The sequence below is a fragment of the Lissotriton helveticus genome, chromosome 4_1 (genome assembly GCF_964261635.1).
Source record: "Lissotriton helveticus chromosome 4_1, aLisHel1.1, whole genome shotgun sequence".
NCBI lineage: Eukaryota > Metazoa > Chordata > Amphibia > Caudata > Salamandridae > Lissotriton > Lissotriton helveticus.
In genome coordinates, this window is record NC_136063.1 from 1,818,112,888 (window position 1) to 1,818,133,970 (window position 21,083).

At 40.3% G+C, this 21,083-nt stretch overlaps 1 protein-coding gene across 3 annotated transcripts in view; it reads left to right on the forward strand.

Annotated features, from left to right (window-relative positions):
- Window positions 1-21,083, forward strand: part of LOC144829368 (xaa-Pro aminopeptidase 2-like) — a 449,433-nt gene that overhangs the window by 177,863 nt on the left and 250,487 nt on the right. For all 3 annotated transcript variants that reach the window (XM_078688440.1, XM_078688439.1, XM_078688441.1), the window contains 5 exons: window positions 607-711; window positions 1,303-1,389; window positions 3,840-3,983; window positions 8,444-8,545; window positions 11,739-11,820. In XM_078688440.1, the coding sequence (XP_078544566.1) occupies window positions 607-711; window positions 1,303-1,389; window positions 3,840-3,983; window positions 8,444-8,545; window positions 11,739-11,820 (520 nt within the window). The remainder of the gene's footprint in view (window positions 1-606; window positions 712-1,302; window positions 1,390-3,839; window positions 3,984-8,443; window positions 8,546-11,738; window positions 11,821-21,083) is intronic.

Here is a 21,083-nt window from a genome sequence, read left to right on the forward strand (position 1 = left end):
GCTGTTAAAAGAGGCTAATGGATTAAACAGATTCAGACAAGAGACACCACTTGAATCCATTATCCTCTTGCAATCCTTCCAGGCGAATACTGGCATAGATTCTCTTTCCCTGCCAGGTTGAATGACTATTTTTCATTGGTCAATGGTTTTCATGAATGTCCAAAGTTGAATAATGGCTTTAAGCTCTAACATCTTGGCAGTGAAGAAAGTTTGGAGATTGACTGCAAGTTTACTGTGTCTGAACCATCCAACAATAGTTCCTCAATAACAGCCGTGCAGCTGCATACGTGTGGTTAACTGCTTGAGGCAAAGAAAAAATCTGCCATATTGCTTAGATCTTCTTTCACAATACTGTGAAATGTTTCAATGGATAACTGTTCTCACAGTGAATAGGTGGAGAGGAATATTAGAAGAACATACAATCTGCAGTTCCTCTCTAAATTTTGAGACTGTGTTTCTGAGAGGAAGACAAATGGGATAGAGGTAATGTAAACAACTGCAGCATTGATGAATGTGTGATGTAAATTGTTAGTTTGACAAAAAGAATGGGTTAAAGAGCCCCATTAGCATAAATGGTTTGTGTTACATGCAACTGGTTTATTTTAGGAACTGCTGTTGTGACAATGACAAATTCAGCACTGTGGACAGATAGTCGATATTGGACGCAAGCAGAGCGGCAACTGGACTGCAACTGGGAGCTTCAAAGAACAAGTTAGTATACATTGCCGAAGCCAGAGATTACTAACCATGACTTTAATATTAGAAAACAATCTTTCATAAATGTGCCTGTCCTTTGGAGTTCCCTTCACTTTATAAAGGATACTAACATTCATGTATAAAGAGAAGCAATGCTAAATAAAAGCTGGGCATAAAATAATGTATTAGTCTACACAAAGTGTCATCTGTAAGCAAAGATTACTGCCATGATACATTAAATGAACATTTGTGATTTTTTACGCCCTTGTTAGACAACACATCAGCATATTTACGTTTTGGCTGGATTGTGTTCATCTTCAGTGTGGGTTTGAAGCCAGAATGTAAGTTTTCTAGTCAAACTTCCATGGAACGTAGCACAGTCAGTGTGGTATTTTGTACCTCTGCGATTATAAATACAAATATGTGCAGTGTCTGTTATTGCACCCATAGATCTTTTGTTTCCAGCAAGACTGTCTTTCACCTACATCAATTACCATTCTCTTCTACCAGATATTGTTCAATAGGCATTTATAACTTTAAAAGGGTATATTTCCCTTTATGTGTATTGACCATAAACTTGATTTTAAAATATCTTTTCTTTTGCAGCTAGGGTCAATTCCATTGTTGAGTGGATCCTCAATGAGGTTCAACCTGGACTGCTAATTGGATTTGATCCTTTCCTCTTCTCCATGGGTATGCCAATTTAATCAGAATGTGTAGTTCTGTACATAGAGAATTATTGCCTGTTTCTACAACACGTTGCTTGTCACGTGGGCTGCTAGTCAATGCAATACAGTATTAGGCAAGAAGGCATATAAATCACTGTGCGGTGTTACATAAATGGCATTGGTTTCAAAAGTGCTGAAATCCAAGCACTTTGACATCCATGCATGGTATACATGCATCTCCCAGTGGATCTTTATTAGAAGGAAAAAGAGCAAGATGTGATGTTTGCCAAAGTATTAGCTCTCTCCCCCAGGCAGATCTCTCCTGGCACAGAGATTTTGGAGACAGTATGAGAGCTTGCAAGTAAGAGAGAACAGACAGGGTTCTTACTAAACCACCAATCAGTTATATTATGGGACAGAGCAGTGTCCAGAACCAACAGAGACAGAAGCAAGGTTAGTTTTGATGGGGACACAACTTTGGTTCTGAGAAGTCAAAGAACCCAATAATGTCTACACATGTTTTTATTTTCCACTCCAATAAAAGCATTTGCAGGGGCTAATAATAATAAAGAGAACTCCATGAAAATAACTAATGTCTTATCAAACACAATCTAACAGAATCCTCTTTTATGTTCTACCTTTGTGAAAAGATAATTTCATGTGATATCTTCTATGAATGAAGCCCTCATCTTTTTCCCCAAGCCCAAGTCACTGGGGAGAGCAATCATATCTGGTGCTCGTCCTTCAGATTATGCCCCAGCATACAGATACTCCTTTTTAGCTACAAGTCAACGGGTGTGCCATTTCTATTGTGTTACACTGAGTATAAACATGTGAACAGATAGTTCTTGTTTCCCAAGATGTTCCTAAGAAAAGGGTGTGAAAATTGCACACATTTAAGGCACATTGAAAGCAATGACATTCAGTGGGGTAAGTAAAAATTGGGGGCCCCGGCAAACAATGATGAGGGGGCATCTGGCAATACCCATACATTCGAGCAGACAAGCTGAGGGGACCCCTTTAATGCATAGAAGACTACGGGCCTCCCACACAGCGGGTACTGCAAGAATGACCATTACACCTCTGATGACAATTCTGATTTGCAAGGGCCTCAACATACTATTGCTAAACAAATCATAATGAACAATGAACAATACATAAACTATCGAAGCAAAACTAAAACATGAACCTGCAAGACTTAGGGCCAGATGTACGACCCTTTAATTTAGCGCATCGCAATCTGCGACACATTGCGAGTCGCAAATTGCGAGGCGTTAAATGAAATGTACAACAGTGTGTTTACACTGTTTTGCGATTCCCAATGGGGTCGCAAATTGCGAGGCTCATTAATATTAATGAGCCTCTCGCAATTTGCGAGCCCATTGTGAATGCCAGCCCTCCCAGGGATGGTGGCCTGCTGCCATGTCTGGGGCTGCTTTTTAATAAAGCAGCTTTTTTTTTTTTTTTTTTTAATGTATCCCGTTTTTCTCAAAGGAAAACTGGATGCATTTGAAAAAAAGTGAAACGTTTTCGTTTCATATTTTAAGGGCAGGCAGTGGTCCCTGGGACGCCCCTTCCAAATAGCGAGTCCCAAAAAAATTGTGACTCCCTAAATAGGCTATGTACATGCCCAATATATTTTTGCATGGCAAACAGGTTCACAAACCCGTCTGCTCATGCAAAAACGGGTGGTACATCTGGCCACTTAAAGACATAATTACATTACACATTAATGGCTGAAGATCATAAGACTGAAGTGTAAAGCTGGCTGTGGCGAACTGTATTGTGATCTTCAGTGGTTGTTATAGCAGCTCCAACATAATTTTAAGGGTTGAATTTTAGTTGTAAGTGTTAATCTGCCTTAGAATGTCCATGGTCTGCGATCAATGGTAGATACATATCGAGCAGTATATTCGCTTAAGCCTCTTGGCTCTATTCAGTAAATCAGCACTAAAATTTGTCAGCAATTATTGCAGGTCGAAGAGACTTGGGACTTCAAACGCTTTCTAAATAGAGTGATATGAGATTCAGAATGGAGGCGGACAAGCAAAGAATCTCAGGTCTTGGCCACAGCCACTGAAGAGGCAAAGCAACACTTTAAGCTGTAGCGTGGTAGGGCTCAAAGAGAATGAACATTGTTTTCCTGTCCGCCTTAGTTGCGACCTCCTTGGACAAGTCTCAGACTCTTGTCCTCGTCCTCTGTAGGTTGAAAAATGACTCTGTTCCCCTTTTCACCAACTGCTGGTAAAGTTCCTTCTTGTCAGTTCTGCAACCACTAGTTCCTCGGGACGGCTCCTAGGAATCAGGTCTCTCTCCAGCCAGGTCTCCTTCAGGGTCCACTTCTCTGTTGTTGGGTGGGCCCTTAGACGTTCTTCTGCTAATGGAAGATTGCTGAGACAGTGTGTATGTGGATCTGTGGATGTATGAGGGTTTAATGAGTGGCCAGCTCTAATATTTACAGTTTATGTATTACAGATGACTGGAAGAGTTACTCTACAGCTTTGGCAGATTCTGGTAGAAACTTCACGTCCATAGAAACAAACCTTGTCGATCTAATCTGGATGGAGCAGAGGCCCACTCCCACCAGCAACATCTATCGACTCCAAGACAACTTCTCAGGTAGTTATTTGTTGAACTAGAAGCACATACAGATTATTTTGGAACAGCGAAGGCTCCATTTCCTTTTTATTAAAATGTAAATTTGGCAATGGTTGAAGACTTTTAGTCCTGTCAAGGAAATGAGTAAATCAGTTTGCAAGATGGGAAAACAAACTGAACACCCCTAAAATTGATGATCGTGTGGCAGAGGATGTTTCTTCATAGGGGATGGGGGAAACTTACCCATGAGACAATGAGAGTTTCAGTGACATTTTTTTGTATGCCTGATTGTTGACTATGTATTATTTTGAATGCAGAAAACTGTTGCATTAGTTAGTGTAAGTAAAATTATCCGGGGGATTCTCTCCTTGAAACCCCTGACTTTAGCAGTTTCAATGCTCTTGAAACCTGTGAATTCCAAAAAACAGCATTATACTCCAAACGTAGGAAGAAATCTACAGAGTCGATTTGGACTTTGTTTGTGACTCGGGACTTCAGTACTTTGGGGAACCCTTTAAAAAATTACAGGGTTAATTGCCCGAGTGCACACGGTCTTTCCAATATTCATTGTCGAAATATCAACAAGGCTTAGATGAACAAGGAAGGCGAAATATATCAGACTACAGACTATTGCAAGTGAAAGCTGAATGCTCATAAGTGTGGCCATGTGCTCAGTCTTTTGAACATTATTTGCTTTAGTTTTAGATCAAATGACGAGCTGGCTACACGCTCACAAGTACAAAAGGGAAAGGCAAGTGCACTAAACACTCGAACAAAGAATGAAAGTTGTGTTTCGATTGCTAAATCGGTATAACGGTATTGCAATCTTTCTACTTTAGCTCTTAATAGAACATTGTGTAATAATTAAGCGTATGAAACTGCTGTTCACTTTAATGGGCTGCCTTGCTCCTTAGAACGTGTCTGATATATTTGGCACGTGGAATATTTTAAAGAAAGCTTTCAGCCTCAGGCACACTTCTTCCTTTTGGGCCCACAAATATTACACTTTTTAAACTCAGGATGTCCAACAAGATGGATATCAGAAAGAGAAATTAGAATTTACCTTCATCCATTTTTCTTTGAACAAAAATAAACCCAGGTTTTGGCTGTGAATACATCTTGCAATTATTACATCACAATCTATAACGAGATATCTTACATTAAGAAGGCCTGCATATATCTGCTTAGTTGTACTCCCAGTAGAGGTCCCTCAAACGTGTTTATGTAAGTTAACAAGTGTAGCATTTTGCTTACCTAAACTGCAGTCTGCTGACGGGGTAGACAAAGCAGATTACCTCTGGGATAGATTTTTGTCTCTGATGGGCAAACACCGAGGTTTGCTTAGAGTTTCTGGCTGCCTTTGTGGCACAGACGGCACAAACAGACTTGCCATTTGCATGCCTCTATTGTGTCGCAAGAACGCTCGCTGTGCATGGCCATGAAAACTGGCAATTTATATGCCTTGTATACTCCATTATACCGTTATACATGCGCATTCAGTCCACAGCAACTAGAGCACGAGAGAATAGAAAGAATCAAAGCAACCAGCAACAGACTCGCATATTCAGACTATAAAAAACATTATAAAACAGCTTTCCATCGCAAAAGGGTCTGCCTTAAGTATAGCAACTCCCATAATGACCACAAAACAAACATGAAACATGTAAAAAAAAGTTTTTAAAAAGACAGTAATATTAGAGCAAAACAAATAGTTTAGAATTCTTCATGTTTTGGGAGCTTTCAAGTGTATTGCCCTAGAAGATTTTAAAAGATGGATCAATTCCCTGACACTCATTGCATTAAATAATTGATCAAGAGGCATTTTTGTCAGATTGTCCTATCTACTTGTCATTTAGTCCAGCCGCATAGATTTGGTTTTTTCCTTGAACTGTGATAAGGTGTGGCCTCAGTTTACCTCCCTTTGCCATTGCTCAGTAGTAGTCAAACTCAAACTCTCTAATATTAACGCCAAAGATTTTAGCTCCATGTTTAAATCCTCCCACTGCAGATTTCAGGAGAATGTACAGGTCAATAATGAGAATTTTAACTCTTGGGTATCATCTGCTTTATTTTTCATCATTCCTGTTGTTTCTCACAACAGCACCTTCTGCCATTTCCTATAGACCGGCCATGTCAGCAACCAGAAAGGCATGGAAGCTGCTGTAGAGGAAAAGGCACCAAGTAGTAGTGCTTCCCAAAAGATTTGAACATTGTAAATGAGTTCTCCAACCTGGTTAGTACACAGAATGCCAGACCTCCCATCACCTTGTCTTTGAAAGTCTACACAGACGAGGTCCAGTATATTTATCACAGTTCAGGTCCTCTTCCGGTCCATTATTTTGATATGGCAGGGCCCATTTCAGCTTGTTCAATTCATTTAGTTGGCAGACTTCCAGCAAAAAAGGCACACAGTGGTTTGCTCTGATGTAAAAATCGCCCACTATACTGTGGACGTTCCTGGTGACACACTAAACCTTTAAATATACAAAAAATTGAAGGTTGGAATGCTTGAATTAATCTCAGCAACTGTTAATTGCACAAGCCGCGTCTCAGTCCATCATTATTTTGCACACCTTGACACTTCTTTTTGGACCCAGCCATATGCAAATCAGTCTTGACCCTTCTCCAGTGGGAACAGTTCAGGCTGAAAATGATGGACTGGGATGCAGCTTTGAGTGAATGTTAGTGGGAGAGAATAATTGAAGCATTCCTTCCATCACCTTGTTGTTGTCGCAGGAGATGCCTTAAGAGTGACGGGTATGCCCAGGTGTGAGTCCTGTGCTCACTGTCCCTCTGGAACCAAGATACATGGGACTGATGAGCCCTAACCAGGGTGATACCTGTCCTGGGTTGCTTGTGTTGCTTGTGTTCTGGTTCAGGGAGGACCTAGTCTGAAAGTTCAGGATTGATTGTTCCTTTTGGAGAACTATCAAGACTGATTTTCATATGTCTGGTTCCAAACTGAGGAGTTATGGTGGCAGAAAAACAAAGGACTGGGATCCGGCCCGAAGAGAAGAAATGCCAGATGGTGAGATTAAATCAAGCATTCCTGTCATCACCTTGTTGTTGAAGTTGACACACTATCTAATAATGGTATGTTTGTGTCATACAGTAGGCATTATTAGGACATGCTTTCCAACCCTGCCATGATGGCCTAGCCTATCACTGACATATTGGGGCACTCACAATATTCTAGCTACCCTGGAATAGCAGTGGCCTATCTTTGCCACACCCTGGCTACTCTTGCCAAAATGTTAGCTGTCCATGGCATGTCAGTGGCTCGTCTTGGCTTATTGCTTCCCTTTTTGACACAAATCTAGAAATCTCTGGCAAAATGGTAGTAAAACTCCATGCCATGTGATGGTGAACCCTGGTGTTTGACAATGATAAATGAATATGAAAGGCTGAATTTGCCCATGCAGGAAATGCTGACCAACCAAGTATGTACTCAAAATGAAAATCTGCAATATCTAGTCAAAAGACAATCATGGGAATGACACGTTCTCTTAGAGGGAATCAAGCATTTTTATCCAAACTGAAAATGTTGTATGTCCAGGAGCAATGTCTTTATATTCAGCAACTGCCAATCTGATGTTTTAAACAAAGTGACTGCTTTTTAAATACATTTAAAGCTTGTTGTTTGATGGTTTTGTGGATTCATTTTGTGATCTTTTATTATGATATTGCTACTGCTGTTTGAGAAATGGACATGCAAGATAGTGCTGATTTATCCTGTAGCCTCAGTTGAGCGGTAGCTTTGCTCGTGCACCTACAAGAGTTGTGTAGCTCTTCCAGTCTATGGCTTCTGATAGCAGGTTTTAACCATTGCTTTGTTCATCATTCCCCTTCCATTCATACCGCAGACATAATACACGGCTTGGATATACATAAAATAGTCTATCAGGGATAATTAAGCAAAAGAATATGCTATATACAGTTTGAAAATTGATAGGCCGTGTGCCCTACCTAAAACAAGTTTTTGTAGCGGCTTGTAAAGTACAAAGCTATTAACAAACTTTAAGGGGCATAAGTTGAGAGATGTATAGTTTTGCTAAATATTTTCAAAGCTTCCTTGGAGAGGTGACACGCAGCTCCCATGGGAAGGTTTGCCTGACCCACCATAAAAGTACAGCAATTTTTCAATAGTGCCACTTCAGGTCCTCCGGGATTTTTATAATGTTTTGGGAAAATTGTGCTATAAAATGCATCACTTCTTCCTGTTTTTTATTTTCACTAGAAAGGAGGCCATTTGCCCCCTTTAAGGAGTTCAAACGCGCTCAATTCGCTTGCTTGTGCACTCAAAATCGACAAAAATGTTTTTAGGTCACAGCACAGGGTGAAATATTAAAGTTGTATGCAGTCATAATTGCAAATTTAGATATCTCCATATGTTATGAATTGTATGCTGGTGACCTTTTTCTATGCTGCTAATTGTGTGATTTGTAATTAACCTGATTTTCTTTTTTTATCATTGATTTTAGGAAGTACATGGCAGGCAAAAGTCTCTGATATCAGGGACCAGATGGAAAGACATTCTCAAAAACCGACAGCAGTACTACTGTCAGCGCTGGATGAAACTGCCTGTAAGGAGCAACATATAAAAAAAAATATATACTGGAAAGCAGTTGGAACAGCATTGAGTATTTGTTCAATATTATAAGTGCTATAAGGAATTTCGATAAGAAATATCTTCAGTGTTCTTAAATTCATGTGGCATATCTTCAGTTAGAAATATCACATACTACAATCTTACAAGAGTACATAACATAAAACAAGTTTGCTGAAAAGTCTACTTTAATATGTTTGAATGACAATTATGTTAAAATAAGGAAAAGCCCCTGCAAACTTCCATACAGAAATCTGCAAGAGCTGAATAAACACTGTTCAGCACAAACAAGTCATCATGCTAAACCAGCTGTTGAAAAAGTGCTTAGCAATTAAAGCTGCCTCAGATTTATTGGGGCAGAATATTTTGCAATGTCAAAACGACTCTCTCCTGTACTTCTCTCATAAGGATAATAGTACATTATCAATCGTAAATTGAATCAAAATACCCAATTCCAACATAACAAATATACAATTTGTATTTAATTTAGAATCATAGAGAATATTCTAACTCAAGATTTTCACAAGAATTTTTTTCTAAAAACATTGGTTTTTCCTTTCAAAACTTTGTATTGAGCATTACAAAATGTCATATAATAGCGGCTCTTGATTATGAAAGAACCAATAACACAAATGGTTTTGAGTTATGAGGCCCTAGTGCATCAAAGATGGAGTTGTGACAAGACTGTATTAATATAAGTGAATGAAGGCTCAAGAGGCACGTGAGCAAAGTGAACGACAAATTGAAAAATGTGTGTAGGAAGGTTTTGTACCAGGGCCGGACTGGCCGTAGCAGGCACCAGGAATTTCCCGGGTGGGGGCCGTTTTTGGGCCCCTGGCAGGCCGTTTTTGTTACAGGGCTGTTTTTTAAGCATGGCTGCAATATCGGCCCCTGTAACAAAATCGGGCGAAACCGGCCCTTGCCAGGGCCAGTTTTGGTTCCCAGTCCGGCCCTGCCGTAAACTATGAACAAATGCTTTTTTTTTTTTTTTAAACAAAAAAAGAAATAGATTTAGCTTAGAGGAAGGAGAAAGAGGAGTAGTACATCACATTTTTGTTTGATAATTGCTTGTGTGTAGTTATGTTTTTCTCTCCTGCAAGAGGTGTAACGCAAAAAGATGCATCCACCCCCTACCATGCAGAATGTGATATAGGCCCCTAAGTCTTCCATATTTCTGTGATATTCATTGGCCTTGAATGGTACGGGGACTCCCTTGAAGTACTGAGGGCCCTCTTAAGGATTGCCCCCTCCCCCACTCTTCAGGGCCTGAGGGGTCTGCCTTATGCCCCTTTCTCCTTCTTAGTTCCATTATATTACGGACCTCATTTATGGCATTTTAGCATAGGGCAGCAGAGCAAGGTACCTTGAAAGGCATACGGAATTGACGTTTAACCCTGGTTTACATCACTTTGTAAATCTGGGACAGCGCCAAATTGCATAGGTGTTGCATGGGAAAACCCACCACAACGCCCATTGAACCCCAACCTGGCGCAGAGTAAGGTGACGCAGTGATTTGCGCTGCATTGCTTTACTCATTATTTATGAGGCCACTCGAAGCCACACAGGTGCCCTTGCGTGGCTTCAAAAATCTTTCTGAGAGCCATGCATCACACATGTACCACTTTAAGTGGTGCAAAGGTGATGCAGTGCTCTCATAAATAACTCCCTAAGTGTGCAGAGGGAACACCTTTTCACCTTTTATTTCTCCACTCTTGGATCATTCTATTTATTGTGGGGTTTGCTCACCTAATTTTACTTTCTGCCTATGCAGCAAAAGTCTGATGGAACTAATCTATTGTTGCAATACTCGAACCATTTCTTCATTCAAAAAGCAAACACCAAATATCCTAACTCATCTCAAAGGACATGGTCATGTTTTATTTCGGTTTATTTACATTTTCAGGTATATTGCAGTGTATCCATAAAATATTAAATGCCATTATTCATTTCATTAACAAAAATGTTCTATCGGCATGAAATGTATTATTGAATCACTTTAAAAAGAAAAGCCTCAAATGTTCTTCTTTGCACTTCACCATTCTCCCAAACTGTCAATTGTTTTATTTGATCAATATTTGCCATTTTTCTGTGCGTTCAAATACAGTAACTAATTTTATGTTCACAAATGTCATGCAGGGGGACTTCAAATTGATTTACATACTATTCTTTCAATTATTTTAATCGGAATGGAGACTGAGACACATCAGAATGAAGGGCACAATTGTATTTAAGAATGCTTTTTTCCTTTCGGTACACATTAGCACGTTGTTTATGATCGTTTGCAAAGTGAAAGTAGGAAAGTCAGTCATGACTCAGAGATAGGTATAAATTATATTCTTACAAGTTAGCTTTTTTCCCTAAAATGAATATCGTAAATGTCCTGTAACAAAATTATTAATTCATTTTTGCTATAAATAGTAAATTTATTGCAGAAGATAGTAGAGCTCTCTTCCTTTCTCTTTGCAGTTCACAACGTTAATTTTGTCTTGTTTATGTGACACATAAAAAGAGCACCTGTTTTTCATGCACTTCTCTTTCCATATGGCAGCACCATATCTGCCCTTTGTGATTATCTTTATTTCTGCACCCATTATGTCTTTTTGACAGAATACCTATTTGCATTCCCCCTTCTGTCCATGAGACCTGCTCAATCTTAATTATATACACACTGTACTTCTAGGACTCCCCCACTGCATAAAAACATAGACCACAAATGCTATGTTTATTTTATTTTGAAAGTTTTATAGAGCGCGAACAAGACCCTTGCGGATATCAGAGCGCTTTAAAGTAAATAACGTTCTTTATACATCGATTAAAGCAAGTCAAAGCACGTATACATAACATCTTGTAAAAGCAGAGTAGTAAGGTACACCATAAAACTATCCTGTTGCATCAATATTAGATAATTCTCAATGGCACAAATGCTAACTCACTAGTTACGCTAATCGAAACCCTGCTTATAGCTGTAAATAATAATTGATCATGTCTACCATGATTTACCTTCAGGCCTCAATATTCAACTTCCATGTATGCTCTGAAGTTTTGATGTTACCTAAATTCCTATCATCCTACTCCCCAGTCAAACTCCATTAAAGATGTTCCAGTCTTGAAAAGCTACAAATAAATTGATTATTGAACTCATTCTAAATTTTTGGTTACATTTTCCACAGGGCTTTTTAACCTTCGAGCCAAGGACATCCCATACAATCCCTATTTCTATGCTTACACCTTACTTAGTAAGAACTTTATCAGGTAAGTACAAGCAAATGTTGCCAACCAAAATGGAACTGAAGTAATGTACACTGCATTTTTTATATGAATCATAATATAGTATGCTATAAAATAAACAAGTCGGAAATGTTAAATACTGCACCATAAAGTTGCAAAAAAATGACATGTGATTGTATTTATTAATTTATTTTACAGGGGTTATAAAGCTCTAGTCCATTATATGTGGATGGACATCCTGAGCAAATAGTTAGCAGAGATAACTAGATAAAGGTTATCTTGTGCAGTAAAGTTGGATTACCCATACAGTGTGGCAATGTGTATATGATTGGTGTAGCGTGGTGCAATTTAAGATGTGTTGAGGTTCAGGTGACCAAACCACAGTTTAACATTTTTATTTTAAAGGAACTTCTTGAACTGATCTAGGCTGGGACTGCAAATGGCCTTCATACCATGCTCAGAAGGATCTGTTCTATGTGTTCGCTAGTTTGCTCTGTGGGATACTGAAAAAAATTATATTTAGGGAGAGAGTGGATTTTCGCTACACTTAGGTGATCTTTGACGTCACTTTTTGTGGCTCATTCAGTTTAATGTGTATCTGGGCTCTGGGAAGCAACTTGGGCCATGCAGCTGGGTGCTACATCTTCGATTTGGTTGACACCTCAAGCTAAATTGGCATGGAGGTCCTTTATTGCAGGCAGCAAACTCAGAGTTTTAAGCTGGTGATTCCATAGTCTATGGAGAACAGAAATAGGGACTTTGTAGCTTCTCAGCTTTGTAGGAAGAGATGTGATTGGTTTACTCTAATCACCTGATCTTGTATGTAGTTGTCTTTGTGGTAATTGCTATGTGGCATTCAGGAATAGGTGTTTATAAAGGAGCCCAACAGATTTGATTACAGATGGAAAGTAATACTAATTTCATGTGCTCATGTTCTGCAATGATGGCAATGTATAATCAGTATCGCATCATTGTAATTAGGTTTTTTTGGTTGGGTGTCTGAAAGATGTATAACATTAAGCACTCCAGGCCTATTAAGCGGGCCTTAGGCCTTTCATGCCCAATACAGAGAGCCATGTTTGGCCTATGTAGAGATGGAGTCTCTGTCTCGAAGAATGCACTATAACATGAGCAACAGCATCCGAGTACTGCAGTGAATTGAATTGTGGATCTTTTAGAGCTGTCCTTTAAGAAGACGAACATGCAGGCACATTTCCTGCAAGAATGATTTGAGTAATTCTAGAGCATCGAATGTAGTGCATTTGGAGAAGAGCCTTGTGGAGAAAGATGTCACTGACAGAATAACAATAATAAAATTATTGTGCGGACAGAATATCATGGTATAAATATTGAGCACCAAAATATCAAGATGGTCCCAGTTGCATATGATTATTACTCTGCTAAAAGGATGTTGGGGATGGTGCCTTTTAGTGCAAGATCAACCGTGAGCAGAATCCCCTAGGTAAATTTGACAATACGATCACCATTTGTTACCCACTGCAGTTGTCATGCAAATTATTTCAAAAAAAATATATAGCATCATATTACACTTGCTTTTCTACACATATTTATACAATTCAGGAATATAAGGTTTTACTTACTTTAAAAAATATCCTAAACCAATATCATACATGTACGGCAAGAAGAAAACAAATGTACGGGTGTATGTTATAAATTAGGTCTCTATTTGGAAGAGGTAGGGACCACCACTCTAGTCAGGGTAAGTCAGATACACAGTCTAAATTAACCTGTGCTCTTCCTCCGGTAGCTTGCCACAGAGCAGGCAGGCTTAAATTAGGAGGTAATGTGTAAAGTATTTGTGCAACAATAAACACAGTAAAACAGTGAAAACACCACACAAAAATAGAGCTTAATTTATTGAACAAAACACCACCAAAATGACAAAAATCCAATATTAAGAACATTTTTAACTATGGTGCTTAGAGTCATAAAGCACCAGCCGGGGCTATCTGGTCGCACAGGACCGTGTCAAATCTGAAATGCAAAGCCGACCAGGATGGAGCACAGGTCTTATACAGATGCCATGCAGACCACGCTGAAAACAGTACCTTTTCCTGACGATGCATCGATGACAAGACCAATATGTGTCGGCTCCGAGTCACACAGTTGGGTCCTGCATCATCATTGAGTTCCTTACGATGAAGGTGCTGTGTTATCATTGAGCGTCGCAGTTGGGTCCCACATCATCATTGAACCCCTTAAAATTAAGGCACTGTGTCATCATCATACTCCCAGTCGTGTCCTGAGTCATCGTTGAACCCCTATGATGAAGATGCTGTGTTGGTGTCGAACCACGCTGTCGGCACTGTAGATTCCTCGAAGAGGCGCTGAGTTGGCTTCAATGCGCCGGTTCCTACCAGTACAAAGCACGTGATGCATGGATTCTTGCAGAACAGACCAGGAAAACCCACCTTCAAAGGCCCAGGACTAGATTGGCACCACTTGACAGGGTAGAACTCACAGATGTCAGAGTCCAAGAGCTGGTTGGAACGTTGCAGGCAGTCTTTGATGTCCCTAAGACTGCAGAACAGGCGGCAAGCAGGCAAGCCTTTTGAGTCACTTGGTTCAGAGGATGTAGATTCAGATCCAGTCCATCTCACTACTAGGCAAGGGGCAACAGGCAGCACGGCAGGCATAGCTGAGCAGGAGTCCAGCACATCCAGCAAAGTCCAGCAGAGTGTCAGCCATTTCAGCAGCACAGCAGTCCTTCATCCTAGCAAAGTGTCCTCAGGTCCAGGGTATACTGAGCTGGTGGTGTCAGGGGTACAGTACTTATACCCAGCTGTGCCTTTGAAGTAGGAAAGACTTCAAAGAGAGGCCTTTGAAGTACACTAGGTCCTTCCCTTTCTGCCCTGGCTCCAGACTCACTACAGTGGGGTATGCAGCTCTTTGTGTGGGAACAGACACAACCCTATTTAGATACAAGTGTCAACTCCACCATCCCATCTAACCCAGAAAAATCCATCAGGCAGGTGAAAGGCTAGCAGGATGTGAATGACATACCTCAGCTCCTTTTGTGTGAGATTGTCTAGAGGGAATGCACAAAGCCCGGCTGTCACCCACTGCAGATGTGTATTCAGAGACAGGCAGAGGCGCAGAATGGTTAGAAGTACGAAAAAGGCAACTTTCTAAAAGTGGCATTTTTAGACTTACAATTTTAAATCTGACTTTACTATGAGTTGTGATTTTAAATTGTGAGTCCAGGGACACCAAACCGTGTACTCAAAATTTCTATTGTGTCCCAATTGAAATTTACATTTATAAAATGGAATAAGGTAATCCCAATGTTAACCAAGGGGTAAGATAGGCTTTGAAATAGTGAAAAACGAATTTAAGAGTTTTTCACTACCTGGACATGCAATACTTAAAAGTACATGTCCAACTTTTTAAATACACTGCACCCTGCCATTGGGACCTACCTTAGGGGTGAATTATATGTATTGAAAAGGAAGGTGTTGGGCTCGCAAGTGGGTTATCTTGCCAACTCAACATGGTAGATCAAAACTGTGCACACAGGCTCTGCAATGGTAGGCCTGAGTCCTGTTTAGAGGCCTAATGAAGTGGGTGACACACTCAGTGCTACAGGCCCACTGGTAGCATTTAATTGACAATCCATGGGCACATGCAGTGCACTTCACCAAGGAATTAGAAGTACATTAAATATGCCAATTGTGGACAATGTTACCATATTGTAAGCAGAGAGCACATGCACTTTAGCACTGGTTATGAGTGGTAAAGTGCCCAGAGTAGTAAAGCCACCAAAAATGAATTTTAGCACAATGGTGAAGAGGAAGGTAGAACGTTTTGGGGTCACACTGCAGAAAGGGACATTTCTAACAGTGTATATATGGGTTAATCTGTGAATTATATACAGATTGAGCAGTTACATTTGCTTGTACTTGAGTTAATCAGATGGAAAAGACTATTGAGAAAGTACAAAGGAAAGGAGGACTGGGAACTGAACAAGAGATGCTTCACAGAGGGTTCAAAAGTAGTAAAAAGTCTGCATTTGTTTATGACACCTATTTATTCACAATTAAAGCACAGTTTTGTCTTTTGCGTTTCCTGCATGCATGGCATTGCTTGCACATGTTACATTATGGGATCGATTCCGATTTGGGAAATAAAACGTCTGTACGATTTGTATCCGGAGCCCTCTCCGTACGAATCGTACCCGTCCGTCCGAGTCGCGAAGTACGATCCGTATTCCGTGAATCCGTCCGAATCGTCGCAATCCGTACGTATTGCAAGGCTGAAACCGTGAACTGTACGACTCGTACACATACCGTACGACTCGTACACATGCCGTACGACCCGACGAGTACGATCCGGACCGGGGTATGAGGACGCGATTCGTAAAGTTCCACGTCAGGTAAGGGCAAGTCGTACGGAAAAGCACACAAACACATACACACCGTACGGTCCGTGCCCCCCATGATCGCAGGGGTACGCACCGTACCCCAGCGATCATGGGGTGTACGAGCCGTACCCCCATTGTACGATGGGTGTACGAGCCGTACCCCCATTGTACGATGGGTGTACGAGCCGTACCCCCATCGTACAATGGGGGTACGGCTCGTACACCCATCGTACAATGCGGGTACGGCTCGTACACCCATCGTTCATGGGGTATGGCTCGTACACCCATCGTTCATGGGGTACGGCTCGTACACCCATCGTACAAGGGGGGTACGGCTCGTACACCCCATGATCGCAGGGGTACGGTGCGTACCCCTGTGATCATGGGGGGTACGCACCGTACCCGGGGGGGGCGTTCCGTACCTGTTTTGGCGCGAACTCTGCTTTTACGGCTGTTTTCAGCTCCCGTAGAAAAAGGGTCGTATGGTGCGTACCCGACACGTATCGTACTTGCTGGGTCGTAAAAACCAGCCGCGAACCGTACAGATGTCGCGTACAGCGGGTTCCGAGGGAGAATCGTATGGAGATTAGAGTCGTACGGTGTCTTGTACGACTCGTACGGAGTACGGCTCCTGGTACGAATCGTACTTCGTCGTACGTACGGGGGACGTTGCAGGGTACGATTCGTACGGGAAAAACGCTCCGAACGGCTATTCGGAGCAGTTTTTCCCGAATCGGAATCGACCCCTATGTGTTTACTCACATAGCATTTAAGCAGAAAGAGAACCTTGAGTCATGAAGTGATTACAGTATGTATAGAATCTAGTCTGTTCAATAAGATGGAAGGGTAAAGGGTGTAATATGACCCAGATGGATCACTGACAGAATATTGACAGTCAAAATATCGAGATGACAAAATATCGATGTAAAAATATAGACTGCAAGAATATCGACTTCCTGTCTTCAAACAGGTAAGTACAAAAATATCGACTCCAAAATATCGAGTGTAAAAAATATAGACTGTCAAAATATGGAATTTTTAAAATGTTTTAAAAGTAATTTAAAAGCAATATAATAATAAATAAAATTAATTTTAACTTATTTAAAATACTTAAATAAACGTAAAATTAAGAAATAATTAATGTAACTTAAAAAAAGAAAAATTCTTTTTAATACATATATATATATATATATATATATATGTACATATTATTAACAAAACATATACAATATTTTTACTGTAGGATAGCTAGAGGTTTAAATTTACTGTAACGACTCCAGTGAGTGCAACAGTAGGGAAAGCATTGAATAGCGTAGAGGTAAAAATTATTATTCCAACTCCAGAGAGCGCAACAGTAGGGAAAACATTGGATAGCATAGGGGTAAAAATGACTATTCCCACTCCAGAGAGTGGAACAGTAGGGAAAGCGTTGGATAGCGTAGAGGTAAAAATTACTATTCTCACTCCAGAGAGTGCAACAGTAGGGAAAGCGTTGGATAGCGTAGGGGTAAAAATTACTATTCCCACTCCAGCAAGTACAACAGTAGAAAAAGCGTCGGATAGCGTAGGGGTTCAAATTACTATTCCAACTCAAGTGAGTGCAATAGTAGGGAAAGTAAATACTTCATATATAAATATAAATAACATAAATAGTAATACCATTTACAAAATATTTAAAATATTTTACAATGGTATAAAATATATTAAATAATCAATTAAAAATACAAATAAAAATTATTTATTAATACAAATTATCTACTAATACTACTTATTTACCTATTAACAATACATTACTTTACAATTTAAAAATATTTAAAAAAATAAACTCAATACATTTTTTACAAAAATGTAATTACTTACAATTAAATTACTTCCCAAGCTATTCCCCTATAAACACACAACCCACTAAAGAAAATAAACTACTAAAATTAACATATTTATCAATTAATCAAATAAATGTATTTACCAATTATATTTTAATTAATTACCAATTAATAATTAATTAACAATTAATTCTAAATAACTACCAATAAATTAAATAACATATTTAATTAATTATAATTAAATTACTTCCCACCCTATTCTCCTATAAACCCACAACCCGCTACAGAAAATAAATTAATAAAATTAACATATTTATCAGTTAATCAATTAAAAATAATCACCAATTATATTTTAATTAATTACCAATCAATATTTAATTAACAATTAATTCAAAATAAATACCAATAAATTAAATAACATATTTAATTAATTATAATTAAATTACTTCCCACCCTATTCCCCTATAAACCCACAACCCGCTACAGAAAATAAATTACTAAAAATAAAATATTTATCAATAATTCAATTAAAATTAATCACCAATTATATTTTAATTAATTACCAATTAATATTTATTTAACAAATAATTATAAATAAATACCAATACATAAAATAACATATTTAATTAATTATAATTAAATTACTTCCCACCCTATTCCCCTATACACCCACAACCGCTACAGAATTATACTACACAAAAATTAAACATTAATATTAACTTACCTTAAATTCGATATTTTTGTTGTCTATATTCTGTCTTGTCGATATTATGTCCATTCTATATTTTTGATTCGATATTATTACTATTCTATTCGATATTACATTTTTCTAGTCGATATTTTTGTAGTCTATATTATGTCTTGTCGATATTATGTCAATTCTATATTTTTTGCTCGATATTATGTCTAGTCGAAATTAAAAATTCAATATTTTGACTATTTACCGACCCAGATACCAGTTATGGATGTGCACCTAAAGGCTGGAAATCATATCTACCAAGACTACAAGGGACTATGGAATAATAGCCAGAAGAAATTAATGCCCGAAGCCTGATCTCAAATGCTTATCTATGAAAGAACCACTGAAAATTTGGGGAACTCAATGAACCAAGTCATGCCCATCTGTATGGAAAAGTCTATTAATCCTACACTAGGCTCTTCTGTTAATTCAAAGGTAATTGAAAGGCTACAGTTGGTTAAGGAATTGAAAAACAACTGGTGAACAATCCCAGAAATTAGATCAAGGGAGTAAATAGATGAGTATGAACATTTGTCCTCGTGGGGAGATTGTTTAACTGCTTGTCAAAAGCCTTTCCCATCAAGAAAGTTTTCGTAGGGTATCAGTACATGAACTTGTTGTGACAGAAGCAGCCCCTGGATTTATCAACACCTTAAGTCCACCAAGCATTTATATGTTGAAGAGGTTAGGTTCTGTGTTAGAACCTAGAGCAGTTGCCACCTTGAAAACTGCATCTAAGGTGGAATCTGGAATGTGGGGGATTTCAGTTCCTGACTGCTGTCTGTCCTGACGGTCGTATGTAACTTCTCCGCAATAAGTACCTTTAATTTCTTCTTGGTTTTGTGGACTTTTTATTGGCAACAACTGGACAACATCCTGGTGTTGGAATTGTCACTTTCTGGTTGGCTGAGGCAATACACCAGCCATGGAGAACCTACCACTTCTGCCAGGGGCTAGTGCTAACACGCACTGTATAACTTGCGCTCACACTTGGGTAGCCTGGCACTGAGCAGTTAGCCTTACCACAGAAACAATGTGTAAAGCATTGTCACAGCACTCACTCACAATAAATACCGTGAGCATCAAAAAAGACACTTCACATGTGATGGATGTAAATAATGTTTGTATTCAACACACATAATAATCAACAGAACATGAACATCATGTATTTCTTCCAGGGGAGTTGCCTGACGCTGATGGAGTGAGTAGCGTTGCTCAGTAGCTCCGATCAGCCGACTGCCATCCAGCTCCATCCTGACCACCCCACGGATGCCAACTTGACCCTGAGGGAGAACCCTACCCTGCCCTGCTCCAGGGGGCCCGACAGGTCCAAAAGACAGCAGAGCTGAAGGGTGAAGAACCCTAAAGACGAGGACCATCCACCGAAGCCACGAGCGTCCCAAGTTGGTGTTGGCTTATTGAGAGAACCGAGAGATGAGCTGTGGGGTGCGCGGAGGCATTTCTGGAGGCAAGCAACTGTGGGAGAAGACGAGCCCTGCGGTGCCAGAGGCAGACGAGGAACACTACGGCTGCCTTCAACCCCAGGTGAGGGCGATAGAGCTGGGGGACAGCCTTGACCCCAGGGCAATATAACGGCAGGCGAGAGCCACAGCAAGAGACCGCCTGCGCCAGAGAAGATGCCTGTAAAGGAGTGGTGCCGGAGCGGAGTACCAGTGGCCCTGGGACAAGTGGCCATGTAAGTGCGGGCCATGAAGCCTGAGGAGGCGAGGCCTATGCCTATCGCCTGAGCTGAGCAGCCGGTGCCTGATAGAGTCCAGACCTGAGTGTGGACCCATTAGAGGCTGCTGAGAGCCTATGGATTGCTAGAGTGGCCTTGGACTGCTCAGTGGGAAATACTGGGCTGGTCCTGATGGTGCGCAGCAGAATTCTACCCTAGACCACACAGGGCCAGTCTGATGGAGGCTGGATGACCAGGAGGCTGTGGGGGATCAGGTGTTGGCCATGGACCTCTAGTAAGACCTGCTGCGCTGCAAGACTGCTTTGCTGCTAGTGCACTGAGACAACAGGGGGAACCTCTGAGGGAGCATACCAGCTCCAGAGGAGGGGTTATCCCAGAGAGACACCTGGGACCCAGTGACATGCCACCCTGAGGGCGTGAGAGTGGCAACCAGAAGAGGTAAAACCTTTGCCTATAGCAGTGGCCAACTAGTGCACACAAGACTCGGAGCCTGGATGAGGAGTCCGTGGTGGCTGTAGGTTGCCTACTAGGGAGTGCTGAGTTTGTCGGGCCTGCGCAGAAGAGCCTGATCGACTGAAATACCATAGAGGCCTTGGCCTAGGAGTCTGAGGTCTGGACACCTGGCACTGCGTTGACTCCTATAGG